Source organism: Phaethon aethereus (genome assembly GCF_964289735.1).
Source record: "Phaethon aethereus genome assembly, chromosome: 1".
In the NCBI taxonomy this organism is placed as follows: Eukaryota; Metazoa; Chordata; class Aves; order Phaethontiformes; family Phaethontidae; genus Phaethon; species Phaethon aethereus.
The window spans coordinates 103,304,519-103,324,453 of record NC_138575.1 but is presented as its reverse complement, the minus strand read 5'-3'; the positions used below and the strand labels follow the sequence as shown (position 1 = coordinate 103,324,453).

General features: G+C 43.8%; 1 protein-coding gene across 1 annotated transcript; it reads left to right on the top strand.

The window, feature by feature from the left end:
- Positions 1–583: 583 nt before the first annotated feature.
- On the top strand, positions 584–12,517 carry STYXL2 (serine/threonine/tyrosine interacting like 2; the record flags this gene model as incomplete). The annotated part of the gene is made up of 5 exons (XM_082014176.1): positions 584–696; positions 5,359–5,453; positions 6,361–6,592; positions 7,220–7,437; positions 9,675–12,517. 5 exons carry the CDS (start codon positions 584–586, stop codon positions 12,515–12,517), a joined length of 3,501 nt encoding a protein of 1,166 aa, XP_081870302.1.
- Positions 12,518–19,935: the final 7,418 nt, after the last annotated feature.

Sequence of the window (19,935 nt, the reverse complement as noted above, 5' to 3'; positions counted from 1 at the left end):
TGTGTTTTCATGGTCCTAACTGAGCTATGGGCCCCCTCGCTCTCCTGTGCCCAGGGTGGGCACAGCAGCCTCCCCACAAAGGATTACAAGGACAAAGTCTTAAGGCTTAAAGCACCTTCGGCCTTGAACCTTAGGAGTGTTTCATTTTGGGGAGGTGAGGGCTCATGTTTCTTGCCCCCGAGGCTCCTTCCAGTCCGGCTCTGTGTACAGCTCCTTCCAGCCACCACGCACAGGCTGAGCTGGCCAGGGAGGGTATAGAGTTTCTGCCCTGCCACCCCTTCCTTCCTGGCCTTCCTGCACGCTTACTCACAGGGAAGAAGGGCATTGACGCTTGCTGGGCAGCAGCCAGGGAACTGCACGAGGCCTCAGGAACGGCAAGCACCCTGACAGAGGAGCCAGTGCCTGCTGGCTTGCAGCAACAGCTGCTCACAGGGTGGGAGCAAGATATGGGAGCCCCTTCTGCTATACCCCTCCCTGCCACCGCTGCCCCACAGCTGCAGGATGGCTTCCAGACCTTCCATACCTCTGTAATGGCCCTCCCTCCTACTGTGCTCCCCTTGTAGCGGATCGCCTCGCAGCTGCCATGGCCAGCGGCAGAGATTCAGACAGCGAGCAGGTGGTGCCCGATGGGGAGGACGAGGGACCAAACGTGAAGGCCGTGCAGGCCCACTATCTCCGCAGCCCCTCACCCAGCCGGTGAGTATGCTTGCCACAGGCACTGCCATGGCCTGTTGGTAGCACATGGTAGATCAGCTTGCCTTCCCTCCTCTTCCACCGCCTCCTCTCTGCACAGGCACTTGGATCAGGCGTGGAGCCCAGGGCTTCCCTCCCTGAGGCAGGGGTTAGGCTGCCAGCAAGGAGACTGTAGAGATGGACTCCTGCACTAATTAGTCCACTCTGCTGAGAGTGTACGTGCACACAGCGGGGATAGATTGCAGAAAGCATTACTATTGAGATTGCTGCTCTTCCCTATCTTATCCTCTCACATCTACCCTCATGCTGAAACTTCTGATCTGGATTTCAACTTTTCCCAAATCCAGCCCCAACTTTCTGTCCACTATAAAGGACCTGTGAAATTTTTTTATGTTGATATTAGCCTTTCCAGGCCCCAGAAAGAATGAGGGGCTTTGGATTTGGGTTTGGTTCAGAGCCATCTTTAGCTACAGGCTTCAGGCACTGAACAGGAGGCTGTCACAGCACAAGCAGAAATTGAGTTGCCTCAACCAAAACAAGCATGATTAGATGTGTTTTCTCCTAATACAAGGAAAAACACATCCCTTTGTACTCTTTTCCTAAAGCAAAATGCTCTGCAGGGCTTTCTATACACTTTGAGATTAGCTGAAGGCAGGGAATAGGGATGGAGTTTGAAAAGAACCTGCCCCAGAAGCCCTCAAGTAGGAGTTTATGAAATGCAGTAAAAATGAAGACAGAGTGCTTATTTCATTTAACGACATGTGTTTAAAAATTGTTTAGGAAGTTCACTGAGCTCACATAAAGTAAAATTATATACTGAACTTGGTAAATCACTCTCCTACTGCTCATCAGTCACTCAAAATGAACAGAAGCACCTCTCCAGTTTATCCCTTCCCTTCCCTTCCCTTCCCTTCCCTTCCCTTCCCTTCCCTTCCCTTCCCTTCCCTTCCCTTCCCTTCCCTTCCCTTCCCTTCCCTTCCCTTCCCTTCCCTTCCCTTCCCTTCCCTTCCCTTCCCTTCCCTTCCCTTCCCTTCCCTTCCCTTCCCTTCCCTTCCCTTCCCTTCCCTTCCCTTCCCTTCCCTTCCCTTCCCTTCCCTTCCCTTCCCTTCCCTTCCCTTCCCTTCCCTTCCCTTCCCTTCCCTTCCCTTCCCTTCCCTTCCCTTCCCTTCCCTTCCCTTCCCTTCCCTTCCCTTGAAGGGCCTAGAACAAGGGCCTTGAAGTATCCAGGTTTGGGCAGTTCTGCACCCATGTGTTTCAGGGATGCTTGGGGCAGCTACACGTAGAATGTGTTGAGGCAGTGATGGCAGATTATTACCAACTGTTATCTTTTTATTGAGCTTGGAGGCAACCTTTACAGCAAAAGGAATTGAAGGCAGGGCATAGCTGCAAATGTGTCAGCTCCTGTAAATGAGACTGAGACTCCTCTTGCTCATCTCATAAACCCTCTTGAAGAGCTAGAAGAGGATTACTTTCAGTCACGGTTGACAAGTGCTGGAACCCAACTAAATGATCTAGACAAGCCTATTAAGCAGTTTCCGAAGGCTGTGCCCTCCATTTTGATTCTGGAGAATGAAAGCAGTTTAGCTTTCCAGACACTGTGCTGCACCCTGACTGCACGGTAATCACCCGCCCTCTCCTGCTTTAATTAAACAAAAACAGTGTGTTGCAAGTATTGCACTCCTGCATTGTCCGATAGCTTCTGTGATGGCAGCAAACTTGTCCTAATGACCTGTACCATCTATTTAGGAGGAAACATAGAGAGTGTGCATCAGGGGAAAAAGCTCTTTAAAATATTTTGTTAAGATAGTCTAAATAAAAAGGTAAGATTTGCTTGGACTTGTACAGGTGGACCCAGATGGAAATGTATTTGTTTTCAAGATTGTGGACCTTTTTTGCTTGACAAAAACTTATGCTATGTGTCAAAGAACTCCCTTCAAAGGTGTTTGTGGGTTTCATAGTTGTTTCTGACCTGCAGTTAGATAACACTATGTGAGTGGAGAGACTGACCACAGATTCATGCTATGAAGTGACCAATGTGCTGAGTACCGAGGGAGAGATTCACAGGCTTCAATCTTAATATTTGCATTGCAGCTTGTGGTAACTCAAAAGGTGCTTGTAGGCAATTAGCTAACAGAAAAAAACCCCAACAGTTTTCTAGTATAATCTGGTTTGAATTGTTCAATAAATTCTAGTTAAGACAATGTCCTGGTTTCAGCCAGGATAGAGCTGGTTTCCTTCACAGAAGCTGGTGTGAGGCTGTGTTTTGGATTTGGGATGAGAAAATGTTGATAACGTACTGATGTTTTGAGTTGTTGCTGAGCAGTCAAGGACAGTCCAGCTTCTCGTGCTGGCCTGCTAGCAAGAAGGCTGGGGGTGCACGGGGAGCTGGGAGGGGACACAGCCAGGACAGCTGACCCAGGCTGGCCAAAGGGATGTTTCCTACCATACGACGTCATGCTCAGTACCTAAACTGGAGTTAGCCGGGGCGTGGAAATCGCTGCTTGGGGATGGGCTATCGATTGCCAGGTGGTGAGCAATCGCTGTACTGGGCATCACTTGTTCTTGTGCATTTCTTTGTCGGTATTATTATTGTTATCATTGTTTCCTTCTCTCTTGTGGTCCTATTAAACTGTTTTTATCTCAACCCATGAGTTTTTTCCCAATTCTCTCCCCTGTCCCACTGGGGGAGGGGGGAGTGAGTGAGTGGCTGCGTGGTGCTTAGTTGCCGGCTGGGGCTAAACCACGACAGTCCTTTTTAATGGAGAGTGGCAATGCCTGTCACATTGTCATCAGGTCCTCTCTGAGGGAGACCCCATCAGGGTCTCTCAGGAGACCCTCTCTCCCCTTTGCATCGTGTTAAATAGAGCTCGGTAGGCACGGGCCAGGCCCCAGTACATTGCAATGATTTGTGTCTCCTTGGAACTGCTAGGCTGACAGCATACTTCTTCCAAATATTCTGCTAGTTTATCAGGATTCTGCACTTGTTCGGGAGTGAAGTTCCAAAACACCGGAGGTGCCCACCGCCCCAGGCATTTGCCCATGCTGTTCCACAACCCTGCCATTTATGACTATCCAGCCTTGGGGCAGATCTCTGGATGATATTCTTAAATTGCTTGCTGATCTTAGACGAAACTAAAACAGTGTTCCCCAGAAGTAGCAACAGAGTATTTTAACTACCCAAGGGTGTTCAAAATACTGAAAAGTTATTGTGATGAAGGTGGAAACATTATGATAGAGGGTAGCAAAGGTACCATTCTGCATTTCCTCCATAAAAAGCCTTTTGGAGGCAGAAGTATAATTGCTAATTGTCTCCACAAGATAGTAGCCAAAATACAGTAACTGCTTTAGTACAGAGCTCAGATGATACCACATTAAGCTCAAGGTCAGTGTTCTAAAAACAAATCTCGCAGGCAAGACATTACTAATCGTCGCAGAGTACAGCAGCCTGCAGAAACCAACAGCAATCCTTAACATGTACGGCAAAGAGGAGAGCATGATGCAAAACAAATAAACTGATATCGTGACCTGCAACTGTTATTATCTCAAGCCTTTGGCCCCACGTTGGGCGCCAAAAAGGACTGGTTTACCAACAGCAATCCTTAACATGTACGGCAAAGAGGAGAGCATGATGCAAAACAAATAAACTGATATCGTGACCTGCAACTGTTATTATCTCAAGCCTTTGGCCCCACGTTGGGCGCCAAAAAGGACTGGTTTAGCCCCAGCTGGCAACTAAGCACCACGCAGCCACTCCCTCACTCCCTCCTCCCCCAGTGGGACAGGGGAGAAAATTCGGAAAAAACTCATGGGTTGAGATAAAAACAGTTTAATAGGACCACAAGAGAGAAGGAAACAACAATGATAACAACAATAATAATACCGACAAAGAAATGCACAAGAACAAGTGATGCCCAGTACAGCGATTGCTCACCACCTAGTGATCGATAGCCCGTCCCTGAGCAGCGATTTCTGCCCCCAGCTAACTCCAGTTTATGTACTGAGGATGACATTTTATGGTAGGGAATAGCTCTTCGGCCAGCCTGGGTCAGCTGTCCTGGCTGTGTCCCCTCCCAGCTTCCTGTGCACCCCCAGCCTTCTTGCTGGCAGGCCAGCATGAGAAGCTGGACTGTCCTTGACTGCTCAGCAACAACTCAAAACATCAGCACGTTATCAACAGTTTCTCATCCCAAATCCAAAACATAGCCTCACACTAGCTTCTGTGAAGAAAACCAGCTCTATCCTGGCTGAAACCAGGACAGACAATGTTTATGTCTGTCTGTCTAAGTGAGAGCTACTTATGCGACTATTTCTTGTGATCCATCCCCCTCCCAGTCTCAATCTAGACACTGATCTTCTCCACCCAAAAACTCCTCCACCGGTCCATTCTCTTGCACTCCCAGCACACTGCAGCTCCTCTCCATTGGACCTGTCTGTGTCCTGTAAACACTGGGTACCAAGGCATATTTGAAGGCTGTAGCACCACACCAGAGAGCAGGGAGGGGGTGAGGAGTGGGAGAAGATCTAGGGCTTCCTTTCTACCATCAAAGGATCCTCACTGCTCCAGTTCCCTGCTGCTCTTCTGGAAGGGGTGAAAAGGGCTAAAGTCCTGGGGATGGGATCCCAGTGGAGGGCATTTGCCTAATAGGCAGTGTGGTTGGTTGGCAGGTATTCAGTGATATCGGACACTGATACAGAGAGCATCTTCATGGAGCCAATCCATTTGTCATCTGCTGTGGCTGCAAAACAAATAATCAATGAAGGTAAGAGGGTAAAAGAACTATGTAAGCAATAGAGACTTGAGTTGCACTGGTTTTGCCTTTCTCCTCCAGAGGTCCTAAAATGATAAAAAAGCCTTTATGAGAAAACCCCACCTGAGGTAGAGATGAAAAATACAAAGAAATAACAATTTACAGAAAGGTTTGGTGACTTCCTTCGAAGTTGTGCGCTGAATCTGTGACAGAATCATGTACCGCAATGGTGAATACAGTTTGATTGCTGGCTGCTCGCTGCAACAAACTGAATAGAATAGAATAGAATAGAATAGAATAGAATAGAATAGAATAGAATAGAATAGAATAGAATATTTGGAAGGGACCTACAATGATCATCTAGTCCAACTGCCTGACCACTTCAGGGCTGACCAAAAGTTAAAGCATGTTGTTAAGGGCATTGTCCAAATGCCTCTTAAACACTGACAGGCTTGGGGCATCGATCACCACTCCAGGAAGCCTGTTCCAGGGTTTGACCACCCTCTCGGTAAAGAAATGTTTCCTAACATCCAGTCTGAATCTCCCCTGGCGCAGCTTTGAACCATTCCCACACGTCCTATCACTGGATCCCAGGTCAGCACCTCACTCTCCACGTCCCCTCAGGAAGCTGCAGAGAGCAACTGCATTCTTCTACAGATAGAATGAGCGTGCCCTTAAGGCCCAGGCCTTTGGCCCTTGTGGGTCTCCGGATTGAGAGGACAGTGAAATATGCTCTTCCCATTACTAACTACGTTGAGGCTACTAGATAAGCATATACATCCACACATTGCAGACAGGATGGTGTGATGTTACTGGGAAAGAAAGCAAGCCACAGGGCTTGTCCCAGGAACAAAGAATGACAGCTCATATATTTGTGTTGTTTTTACATGCTTTTAGTTACAATGTCAGTTTATTCCAGAACTGAAGACAAAGGACACCAAGGTAGATTCGGTGTGTCCTAGGATGTTAGAGTCTGCACAGCAGCTGATGGTGGAAGACCTGTACAACCGCGTTAAGGAAAAGATTGATGACACCAGCTTGTTTAACACGCCGTGTGTGATGGACTTGCAGAGGGCACTTGTGAAGGACAGGCTGGAGACCCCCAGGGATGCTGTGGATGAAGTCTGGCCTAATGTCTTCATAGCAGAAAAGTGAGTGTCAGCTTTTGTCATCCAGTTGCATGAGATTCCCAGTTAAGGGTCAGATGGAACCATAACATGAAGAAGGCATAACATGTATTACATGCATCTAATACTTTTCATCCCTAGAGAGCCCCAAAGTGTTTTTCAGAATATGCTCACAAAGATCTCTTTGCACTGAAAAGTAAATACTTCTGGAATAGAATCAGCAGCTTTCCCATGCTATTTTGATGCTTTGACAATTTAGGAGAGGAAAAGGAAAATGAGCCCAAATTACACTGTTCTGATTGGAATTTGGCCCTGAAGTTGTGACTAAAGTCTTTGTTATGTGAAAGAGAGTTTAAAAAGAAATGCCATAGCAAATATCAAGTGGAAACGGTCAGGTCTTCTGTACCATGGCTCAGCTGTCTGAGACACCTGTGCAAGTGACCAGACAGAATTAGGAGGGGATATAGTGTAAAGCATCGATTACGGAGTGATAAAAATTGAGAAATAAGTAAACAGTCTGAACCTAGGATGGCAGGATGAGTTTAAAATCAAGCTGGAGTGGAAACTGAGCATGCAGCTCTACAGGTGAGTGCAGGTTTCCTGCCTGAAATAGGACCAATGATATCTAACATATTTTTTTCTTTTCTGAAGAAGTATTGCAGTGAACAAAAGCCGTTTGAAGAGACTGGGGATCACGCATGTCTTGAATGCAGCTCATGGTACAGGGGTATACACAGGACCAGGTTTCTACAATGGTCTGAATATCCAATACCTGGGCATTGAAGTGGATGATTTTCCAGACATGGATATCTCCAAACACTTCCGCCCAGCTGCAGAGTTCCTTGACGAAGCACTGCTGACTTACAGGGGTAAGATGAGAAAGTTACAGTGGTTCTAGAATGCTTTGGAGGTAATGAGTATAAGTGTTACTCTGATAAACAGACGATGCCACATTTGTAATAGAGTAGAAGGCAGATACTTTGTTTTCTGCATCCAGTTACGGTGAACACTTCTTGCCCTTTTCTGCCATGCTTCATTCAAAACAGGAGGGGGCAAACCAGTGAGAGGCAGTCTAGCGGCCCCTGCTGCAAGCCCCACGTCTTTGGAGTTGCTGTGAGCCACCTTCCTCAACTGCTTTGAAAGTACCCTACTGTTGCAAAGAGGGTAAAAAACCCCAACCTGCTCCAATAAATATATTTTTATATTCATATTGTATAATACTATATATATTGATATATTCCTGTACACGGCAAGTTTCAGCTTTGCCAGGAAAGAAAAAGAACAGGCTGATTTACTAGAACAATCTTTACTACAAAACAATCTTTATTACAGAAGAACAATCTGTACTACAAAAGAACAGGCTGATTTACTAGAACAATCCAAACAGCTGGGTTGAACCCCTGGATGTCTGCACCTGGACTCCAACTCCATGGCAGCTGTTATTCTGTGGACCTCCTGTGCATACTGGTCATTTTGTTGCAGCTTCAGTGACCAATTAGAAATATCTTTGTGGAATTCAATATGAAAATGAACACCACAATCAGTGACATCACTGAAATTCTTCATCTATGTATTCAATACATATAGTTTTTGTAGGGAGACAAGAGGTTATGTCCTAGTAGAAGTGACATTAAGAAAAGTGAGAACTTTTAAAGTTGAGACAATTTTAATAGCTCACCAACAAGATGAGGAGGGACACTCTACCCATTTATGTTTTTCCTCCTAACTCCCATTGCTACCCTTGGCATGGTACAGATGCTTACTGCTTCTGGCCATTCATTCAACTCACTAACCCAGAAAAAATGACAGCCCAGGAGGAAAGAGATGGTTTTCCATTGGGTTAGTGAGCTGAACTGGCTCATTAAAGGGCTCGGAGAGCACCAGAACCGACACAGGAAAGGATGCACAGAGACAGAAGAGCCTTAAAAGAAAGCAGATAAGCAGATAAATGAGATCTCCCCCTTTTGGTGAGCAGTTAGGTAGGCTTTATTGGCTGTTAAAACACTTGGAAGGTAACTGAGACTTTTGATACTAAGAAAGGTGTAAAAGACATTTTGGGACTGTAGGAATAGGTACAGTAGCTAAATACTTGTGGTAACATACTAGCAGTCAGAAAGGTGGTGTTTAAACTGGCTTCATTAAGTTTCAGTGCGAACAGTTTGATTGAACTGGAGTTTATCACACATTTAGAAACAGTAATTTCAGTTATTTGCAAGCTAGCAAAGCCTCATTTACGCTCTCTTCATATTTACAACCTTTTCTTTTAACTGTAATTTTCTATAAAAGTAACTTTAAAAAAACAATTCTCCTGTGCCAAAGCTTAGGTTTCTGCAAGAGGTGGTTTCTGTGTAAATGCCATGAAATAAAGTAGATCCTCGCTTTGATGCTAGCTCTTGCAGTCACTGTTTACAGAATGGTGGGGTCCTGGTAGATTGAAGCAGCTGTATCAGTTTGTCAGAGTTAAAATCAGCGCTCTCATGCTAGTTGCTTGATTATTCTGTTCTGAGATACACTATGACTCTGGCCTCCAGCCAGTCTAGATGTAACTGTTTGAGTGTACCTTGCAAAACAGCAGATCTGGATTCTGGCAAAAATATAATTAAATTAATATAAAATTGTATTCAAGCCCTATAATGTGCCTTATAAAAAATTAAGTTATTTGCTTATCCTCCCAATACCTTCCCTGAGGCTAATGCTAGTATCTCCTTTTTTACATACGGGGAAACTGAAGCATGGAAAGCTTAAATGTCTTACCCTAAGTCAGCCAGCAAGTCAAGAATACCGTAACATTTGTCTTTCTAATACCTATTATAAGTTTTATGATTATTTGGGGAAGTGAAGTGTATAGGTGAAAATACAAATATTACTTAGATTGTTTTAAAGTGTGCCTTCCTACAGCTTTTGAAACTAATGTGCTTTTTATTCATATGTGTCTAGATTTTTATTAAGATAAAGCTAACAAATATTTAGTATTAGTTTCAGTCACTGAAACATATAATATGTCTAATTTTTAACAGTATTCAGAGGATGCTTTTGTGCTACATATTAGAACAGCCTCTCTATGTCATTGGAAATAACTAATTACTTTTATATTCAATATCTGTAGGCAAAATCCTTGTCAGCAGTGAAATGGGAATCAGTCGCTCAGCTGTGCTGGTGGCTGCCTACCTGATGATCTACCACCATATGACTGTTCTGGAGGCTCTGATGACTCTGAGAAAGAAGCGTGCCATTTACCCCAATGATGGCTTTCTGAAACAGCTAAGGGAGCTCAACGAGCAATTGTTGGAGGAACGAGAGTTGGAGCATACTGGAGATGAAGAAGTCACTCCTAGTCAAAGTCCTGTTGTCCATGCAGGGACTTCTTCCCGACTGTCTGGAGCTGGGGACTCAGAAAGCATCATGGGAGCCAAAGCCCACTCCATCACAGTAGAAGAAGAGGACACCAGCAGCCTGCTGGGTAGCCTTATGAGCTCTTCATCTGTGGGAAAAACTAGCTGGGTTTCCAAACACTCCACCCTCATCAGTGAGGAGGAAGAGGAACAGTTGTATGAGGAATGGAGGAAGAAACAAGGCCTACCTGCAAAGGAACCAGGAGTTAACCATGGAAGAACAACATCTCCAAAGCTTCTGGATCAGGAAGGGGAACAATCTGAGGAGGATGTGGAACAGAGGATCCATGACTGGCAGCGCAGAAATGAGAAGTACCAAGTGGAGGATCCACCTAGGGAGGAGGACAGAGATTCCAGCATGGGAGGAAGACCTTACCCATCAGGTGAATTCAGCGATGTTGAGAGTGTGAGCAGTTTTGAGATCCGAACCCTAAAACAACAGCTGGAAGCCAGTAGCTTTAGCAGGATGAGGAGGAGCCGCACAGGCTCTGTGTCTTCAGAGAGCACTTGGGACATGTGGAACCAGAGGCTTCTGGAGATTGAGAAAGAAGCTGCTCAGAGGTATCATTCTAAGAACAAAAATTGTGGGGAGAGACGATCCCCAGAAACAGAAAGAAAGGAGAGGGATGTGGATGAGGAGAGTGTTTTTTCAGACAGTAGCTCCTTTTACAATTTCTGCCAAAAGAACAAAGACAAGTTGACTCCTCTAGAAAGGTGGAAGGTCAAGAGGATCCAGTTTGGCTTTCACAAGAAGGATTTAGAACCATCATCATCTTCTGCACCATCTCCAGCAGAAGATGGCAGCCAGGCAGGTGGGGAGGGGACAGAAGGGAAGAGTTTGTCAGATATTAACCTGACTGCTTACCAGGCTTGGAAAATGAAGCGGCAGAAGAAGGTGGGCAGTGAAAGCAAGGAGGAATTTGTGGAGTTTGCCAAAAGTGAGGATTCTGCTTCAGCTAAAAAGAAGCAGAGGCGTGTAGAGCTCCTTGAACGTTCAAAGAAAATTTTAGAAGAAAGCCAGTCCATGTGCAGCTGGGAGACAGACAGTACAATGAGTGGGAGTATCCCACTGTCAGCTTTCTGGCCCTCAGCACCTTCTGCAAGCGGTGCCGAGGATGCAGCTTCTGCACTGAGCATGCAGACAAATCATTCATCTTTATCACAGACCAGGAGCAGCACGGGGGCAATGCAGCCTCAGATGCCAGGTGTACCCCTTCCCAATCTCCCAGTTGGCCCAGGTGACACAATATCCATGGCAAGCATTCAGAACTGGATTGCTAATGTGGTCAGTGAAACCATTGCTCAAAAGCAAAATGAGATCATGATGCTGTCCCGTCCATCGTCTGGAATGGCCTCCAGCATAATGTCAGGAGACCTTGGCAGACGTGTAGATGATGATAAGGTTTCTCTTCTTAGTGCTCAGAGTGGCTCATCTCTTGCTACCTCTCAGCTTCGCCACCAGGACGTGCACAGGGCTGAGTCTCAGTCTGTCCTGCTTTGCAATACCTCAGTGAGTACAAGGACAGAAGGGACTAGTTCAAACATGAGGACAACACAGACAAGCAAGCCACTGTACAGCCTCTTTGCTGATGATGTTGACCTAAAGAAACTCAGGAGAAAGGAGAAGGAGATGCAAATGGAAATGAGAGAGAAAATGTCAGATTATCAAATTGAAAAGGTGATCAGAGACAATAAACGCAGCACTCTGTTTAAAAAAAAGATGACCAAAGGAGAGGAAAATGAAATAGAAGATGACAGAGAGAGTACAACAAACAGCCACAGGCACCCCTTGCAAGCAGATCTTGACAGAACCGATCCAGTCTTTGATCTGTCCAGTCAACCTGCAAACACAAGTGCACCGAAGTCAGAGATAGAGACTGATATTACCAGGTGGCTCAGTGGCCTGAAAGCAGAAAAAGAACCACCGTCATATTATGATCAAAGTGAGAAGGCTAGAGAGAAATACATCAGATCATCCAAAGTTAGAGAGATGGATTCTGAAACATCCAGTTACAGGTTCTCCAGATCACAAAGAGAAGAGCTAGACAGCTCCTCTTCCTATGAGTCAAAAGGAGATTCACTGAGAACCACGTCAAGATTTTCCTCTGCTTCTGCAAAAGAGGACAAAAAGATGTATAAGCTCACAAGGTCAAGGGTTAGTGAGACAACAAGTTCCAGAGAAAAGAGCCCAGCGCTGCATGTTTTCAGCCAAACACCTGAACCGTCCTTTGACTCTGAATCCCCTGAACCATCTACACAGAGTCAAGTTAGATCTCATCATGTGGAGGCATGTGAAGAGGAGGCCAGGTCTGACACGTCAGAATTTGGAGCCAAGAGAAAGTTCACCCAGAGCTTTTCAAAGTCTGAAGAGGATGGAAAGAAGGAGGCAAAAGTGGAACAAAGTGAAGAAAGATTTGCATCTAGACAGTTCTCTCAGTACAGGCGAAGCATGCGTAAAGAAGAGGAAGAAGAGATGGATGATGATGCCATTATTGCTGCTTGGAGAAGCCGACTAGAAGAAACTACGGCAAAGCTCCGGCGGCGAAGGGAAGAGTGACCACGATCAGGTTATAAGAACACAAGCAGAGCCACAGAGTCCCTGAATCACTCATCATTATATTTCTGATAATCCTTTGTGGTTTTTAGGGCATTTCCTGCAGATAGTTCTCTTCTTAATCAAAAGCGATAAAGGGAAGAGGTCAAGTTTTGGAAGTGTTTGTGGTTTGTCAGAAAGATGATGCTAGTATTAAATGATCAATGTAGGTAGGAACACAATGTTAGAAGCCATTAGGAGCCAGACGATGTTTCAGCAGCAAAAGCAAGTAATGGTGGCACCTCAATTCAAAAGACCGATCACATCCCATTTTGGTTATTTCAATTTCCTAGTCTCGTTAAAGACTGGACATATTTTTTCTATGATCTTTTTGATCATAAATGGAAGAAGCCAACAGCCTTTTCTAGGAGATTGAAGAATGTTCCTCTCTTAATCAGTTTTACTTTATACCACTGAGAAGATATGCCAGGTAGGCTCCATTTTCTGCACCAGTCTTATGAATGTCTACAGAAATAAGACAGTTCGGGGGAATACATGTACTGTTTTACTTCACTTAGTAGCAGCAGCAAAGCGAAATACTAGAAAAAAGAAGATGCCTCCTTCTTTTTAGAAGTTCAGTGCAGTAGTGTATGTATTCCTGTGGTACCATTGTTTGTTATTAGATGGAGTCATCTGTGCTCCAGTATGGTTGGTTCCTGATAATAACTTTGGGTGAACAAGGGAAAAATGCAGTAATATTAACAGCCGTCTAAAAATTATGTTCTGATGTAGTTAAAGAGACAGAGTTAGGGTTAGGATTCGTGTTAGGTTAGACTGGGTTTCTGAAGTACTGACTTCAGTTTGTTTTATGTATGCAGCTCAGCTATGTCTATAGTCAGATCGTCATGTATTAATTTTCAACATGATTGCCTTAAAAGAAGAGAGTGATGCACAAAATGACCTCATAATAAAATGATGTGTAACTAAAGCATTGGTACAAGGCACCATGCACCTAAAGACAAATTGTATGTCTGTTGAATGTGGGACGTGGAAGCTTGTTGTTAGGAGAATGGTAGGGTTAGTTGGCGTGTTACAGTTAATGTGTTGTTTGTATCATGAGCTACAGAGCCCACTTTTCAGAGTGAGTGGATGGAGCACGCTCTCCATGTTAACTTGAGTACACCAAGTTAAGAGCCTCGGGTCCTTCCATGCCCTGCAGAGCCTCCTGAGCTTGTGTGACACGACCTGCCAGGCCTGCCACAGCATCACTTCTGTGGCTCTTATGACGCTGTGTCTTTGACGCATCAAAGCACCCAACTCTTCATGACTAGTCAAAATCCTTCATCTCTCTCTTATAAACACCTAGGCCAGTTTCTCCTGATTTCTACTGTGGAATTATCTGTTCCCTCTTCTTTACAGACTATATTTTGAAACAACAAAACCTTCTGGCAGAGCCGAGTATAAAACACAAATGGAGGCATGATACAGTATTGCTCTCTCATAGGAAGTTTTGTCTTTTTCTTGTCATTTCTTCTCCCTCCTACTGTGATGCTTAGAGCTCACTATTACTATTATGCTAGTACCTCTTCCTATTTTAATTGTGTAATATAGACAGTAAGCTCCACAGGGCAAGGGCCTGGTCTTTGTCCTTGTCTCTAGACACCACACACATCAGCAATGCTATCTGAATAATGGTTACTGATAACAAAATGCAGCTGCCAATTTTCCTAAACTTAGAATCATTTCTCTCAACGGTAACTCACTGATTAGACATTATCCCTGCTTCTCTGAAGATAAAGATGACTCTTTCTGACAGCCAGGACTAGGGTAAATGATGGCTACTTATTGTCAGGTGAATGGAGTCTCAAAATCTGGTGATTGAACAATAAGGGGGTGGAAAAATAAGAAAAAGAGCATATTTTACTTGTGTGGGTTTGTTGTTTTTTTTAGTAACTCATTACATTTTTGAAGTACATAAGGAATATGGTCTTGTTAACATTTTAGGCATCCAGAGATTCTATAAGGCTTATAATGCACTTCCACTACAATATTATATATAATACAATGCATCCCTTATTTCAGCATACTTCTGGGAATTGTAATTTTTTTAACATAGTGGAATTCCAGGCTTTGATCCACATTCTGAGATTTTATATTGAATTTCTACAATGTGTGTTAGGATAGGCATTTTCCTCTTTTCTTTGTGAGTTGCTCTGTGGAAAACAACTTTGCATATGCATATATGGAGCTTGCTTTAATTTCAGTCTAGAAAAGGTCCTAAGTTTCGATGGATCAAAGTGGAAATGTGCAGCCCCTTCTGGCACTGAATTTACTTTTTTGTCAAAGGCTGAAAAATCTCTCTCACGCTTCCTACAGCGGGCTGCTGTTCTCAACAGCAATGTCTGTCCTCTGCAGTACTGTAGGGGGCATCTTACACTGTAAAAAATGAGCATGATATGATGTAGTAATTGGTTTCATTTTGCACTGTACAGCACAGCCTTTGTTTGGGTAGCATTTTGATTTAAACAGTAATCTAGGTCTGCCGCACAAATAAATTATTCAAGACTGAGGGGCAGAATATGGTTCTATAACAAGCCTGAGCCAAACCATCCTGACAGCGAGTTTTGACCCTTCTGGGAAAGGGTTAAGTGGGTTCTGCTGACTCACTGAGGTAGGTGGCTTATTAGTTCACTGGTGTAAAAGGGAGATAAAAATGGTTTGCTGGGGAGAGGCCATCTAAGATGCTGGCTGAGCAGTCATGAGGGAGAAGCCTTAGAAATAGCTGAACTTTATTTTCTTATTGCTTATATCCTTGTTAATAAAGCCAACCCCCCAAAGCAATAAGGGGGTGGGGATCATTTTGGACTCCATTCAGTGTACGGCCTGTGCTTGAAAGCGAGATGGGAAAGGCTCCAGCTCACAGGTATAAATTACATGAAACAGTGACATAAAGACCTTGCATGGTGAAAATATTAAAGCATTCAGTCATAAGACCAATAACCAGGAGAGACAGAAATGGAGAGGTTGAAGGCAGGCTAGAAAGTCAGGTTTTAAGATGAGAATTTAGAAGGAGACAGGGAATTGGAAAAAGGGGAGAGGTCTGCACAGATTGTTTCAGGTGACCAGAGCTGCAGAGTGAACGTTTTTTTAGCAACGACACTGGTCTGACACTAGATTAAAAGAGTAGGTAAGTATCCATATTTATCTAGGAAGGATTTTTCATCAAAGATGCACTGGGACTGATGTTTTTGCTCAGCCTCTGTTTGCTGCTGTAGGCAGGAGGGAGGTTTTTTTGGTATTGTATAGTGGAAGGTGAAAGTGCAAGGAGCATCCATACAGTCAGTTAAGAATATAAACACAGGAACATCAGAAAGGCTGTATGGGGTCAGACCAAAGGTCCATCTGGCTCAATATCCTCTCTCTGACAGAGAACAACAATGAATACCTAGGGAAGAATATAAGAGCAGGGATATAAGTGATTATTTCCCCAGCATGATCTTCCAGCTTCTAATCATTTGCAACTCAAGGACTTCCTGAGCCAGATGTGATTTTTTTTTTTACTTAATAGCCCTGCATAGATTTTCCTTCTATGGAGGTGCCTAGTCATTTTTGAGTTATAGCCATTATAGCCTTGTACCCGCTAGCCGCTGTGATCTCTTGTGGCAAGAAGTCCCACAACTCACACTGCACTGAATGCTAAGCCATCTCCTTTTTGTCTGTTCTGAACCCCTTGCCCACTAGCCTCCTTTGATGCCATATAGTTTCTAGTTAGTGTCTACATGCCCCACAAGATTTTACCCATCTCCATCGTTATGCCCCATCCTTAGCTCTCCATTTTTCAGCCCAAGTTACTCATTCCTCATAGGGGAGCTGCTCCATGTCTCTGATTATCCTGGCTGTTCTTGTCCGAACCCTTTCCAGTTCTGCTTTGTCATGTTTGAGATCAGGGACCAAATCCTTACACAGTATTCAGGGTGCAGGTGCAGCAGGGATTTATCCTGTGGCATAATGACCTTCCTTATTCTGTTCTCTCTTTCTTGCCTATTAACTCCTAAGAGTTTGCATGCTTTTTTGCGCTGTTTCTGAGCACCAAGGTAACATTTTCGTGGGACTATTTATTATATCCACAAAATCTGGTTGCTGGATGGCAATGGTCAGCTCCGAGATCATCATTTTATATGTTAATTTTTCTTGTGTGTAATGCTTTACATTTATTAGCCTTGAATTCCATCTGCCAACTTAGTGCTCAGTCTCTCAGTCTTAACGAAGTCCTTCTGCACTTTTTCACAGCTAGCCTCTCATTTCTAGTACCCCATTTCCTAAATGTCCTTTGAACAATGTAGAAACTCAGGGTATGTGGGAAGCAAAGAAGCTAAGGAGGGATACATGAGAGAGAAACCCATTGATGTTGGTCTGAGTGAAGTAAGAAGTAAGAAAGTGATGAAGGCTGGAGAGCTAGGAGATAAGAAGTGTTCAAAAAGAGATCTGACGACAATAGGCAGATTAAGAAGGGGGCTTACATTGGACGGAGACAGTAAGATATGTACGTAAGCTGAAGAGGCTATTGCTAAATATTAATTTGTTTAGATGGATAAAAATCTGGGGAAAGGTTATGGGAAAGAAACCATTCTGGGAAGGAAGGAGACGGTGGGATTTACAGAAATTACAGGTTTCTGAGAAACGTGAAGGGGACTGTGAGAAACAGAAAGGGTGATAAACATTAGTGGGACATACATAGATGATAAAATGACATCTGTGCTAGACTGGGAATTCAAAGTGGCAGAAGCAAGTTTGGAAGGAAGCAGAAATGTGCCAGAAATACGTTATTCCTCGTGTAACAGCTGCATTCTGCGTGGTAGTGCTCACAGGTGTGGGGCCATGGCCCACTCCCCCCCCGCCGGCTCTTCAGGGCAGTTTGATTTATTGCATGTGGCACTAGTTTAGACTGAATAATTTTAAAAGGAGTTTAGCACCATTTCCTTCTTTTACTGCTCCCTGAGAAATGCTTACGCATTAGCTGTAGTGGAGAGCCAGGTGAATTATGACACAAAAAGTTTTACTTGGGGATGGTTATGTTGTATTGCCTGCCTTTCCTTAAAGGGTTTAGCTGAAATATATTCAATATAGACATTATAACATGAAAACACAGTATCCATGACCTTCCTAAATTTATAAACAATCCAACAGAGATGCAGAAAGCATGTGATTAATACTGTCTAGGGCTTGGAAACAGATATTGCATGCTCGTGTACTCCAGCAAAATCTCTTTGAGAGCTACCTACCTATTCTCTGGAATTTCACTTGTCGTTTATAAAAATGAAAGTGGGTTAAATATCTGGCTGTTCTAATTGTGAAGAAAACTTCCAAAATTGGAACTATGTGTAAGAAATAAACAGTTCTCTAGAGAGGTGGGAGCATAGTTGATGTGTGAATTTCCCCAGTTGTCTCAGCAAGGTGCTAACTTATTTGCCCGGGAGTAATAATTTAAATGCCAATAAGGTTGTTACATTCTTCTTCATGTAAAAAATGGAGAGAGGTTCAAAGTACATGTATTTAGGTTGTGTATTGCCAATACCAGCACAATCTACTTAAATAAACACCCTGTTGTTTTGGCTACGCCTAGGAACAGAAATTTTTTGGACGTGGAAAAATCCTGTCTCCTTTTTTTTTTCCCTAGACTGCCTTTTGTTCTTCGGTACGTTTCAACATATATAGGACTTGATTTCGTATTGCTTCCATCTATCCCCCTGTTACAACCATTCAGTAGCTTCTGAGCTTGGTGTTTTCCTGTGACTGCTGTTCCTCTGCCACAGGGTGCACACACACACACACAAGGGCACACACACACAGACATAAAGGGAAAACATGATTTGTGACTTATAAAAGCAGGCAACAATATGAATTTGTTTTTTCCCAGGACCAACAGGTTAAAGTAAATGTTGGGATGTCTATGCCAAGCTATCTGGGTGTGGTGATGTGAAAACCATCTTAGAGAGCAGGAGAAGGGACATCCTGTCTGTGCTTTGAACCTTCCCCTCTGAATTGTGTTTCAAAGATTTTTATTTGCATGTATCTTTAAAATAGACAAATTTAATCCTGACACAAGAGAGTAACTGCTTCCACATATGATTCATACCTGCAGGCAGATTGTTTTACCTTTAGTTAAGACATGTATGCCCTGGAAGACACAAATGGATAACTAGCTTGTTAACTATGGCGAGAACAATGTCTCTACATAATCAATCAATCAATCAATCAATCACTTTTTTTTTCCAGTGCACCCTTCATGCCAACATGCCTGAATGCTTTATGGTCATTAAATTAAAGCAAAGAACACACCACAGAATGGACAAGGCCAGATCAATAAATCTTAAAACGTGATTCAAACTTACCAAGGACTCTGCACAAGTAACCATGAAAGGAAGGATGACTCCAGTCAGAAGGGCATGTGTGCGGGCATAAAACTGAACCCAGACATAGGTGATGCTAGTTAGAAGACAGACACATTTAAAGGAACTGATCATTTTTATAGCATCACCCAACTACTAACAGCATCTGCCTGGAGCTCAATGTCTTACAAGTCTTTTCAGACTTCTGAGTGATACTAGAAAATAACCATGGTGGCAAGAACTGGTGGACAACTGGCCAGAGTGCTTCAGGTTACAGCCTGCTAGGAACATGCCTAATTTTGGAGATTTGCCTATTTGTGATCTCTCCATATCAAGAGAGAGATACAGCACACACCAGCTGATATTAAACATTGTGTGACTGGTCCATCTTCATAGACCATCCCAGCAATTTGACCTTTGCAATGACTCCGTACTGAACTCAGATCCAGTTGAAAGGCCTCCGTTAGTTTGGCAGGACATCTCTCCCTTCTTGCTTGAGGGGAGAGCTTCATGAAACCACAATAGCCTTTATGAAACTACCAATTAATTTATACATTTTGCTCATAGAAATTTCCCGGTAGCTGTCAGAACCTATGAAGGTTCATTCCCAGAGCAGATAAAGTGACCACAGGCCTAATTACATTCAAAACTAAATGCGAACCCCAGTTCTTCAACTTGAACTTCCCTCCCTCAATAATTTTGCAAGGCACATGCTCCTTAGTCTGTGAATTGGATCAGAAGTATTGCTTAGAGGCAAAGGGTCAGAGGAGATTCCACATACGAAAAGCAGGAGGGCCTCAAAAGGGTACAACCTCAGTTGCTGAACAGATGCCACAAATAGGATGGATAAAAGCCCACATGAGACTCTGGTACGTGAGCAAGCAGAAGCTGACAGTTGCCCCTCAAGAATTCAGTATAAAGCCCTCAGTTCTGCAGGAGACGTGATCTGAAAGTCTGCTTCCTGGGAGCAATCACACCTGAACTGTTGCATGTGCTGCAGTTGCATAATTCAATAGTTGTCATGTTTCATCCCAGGGTGAGTGTTCTTGGTGG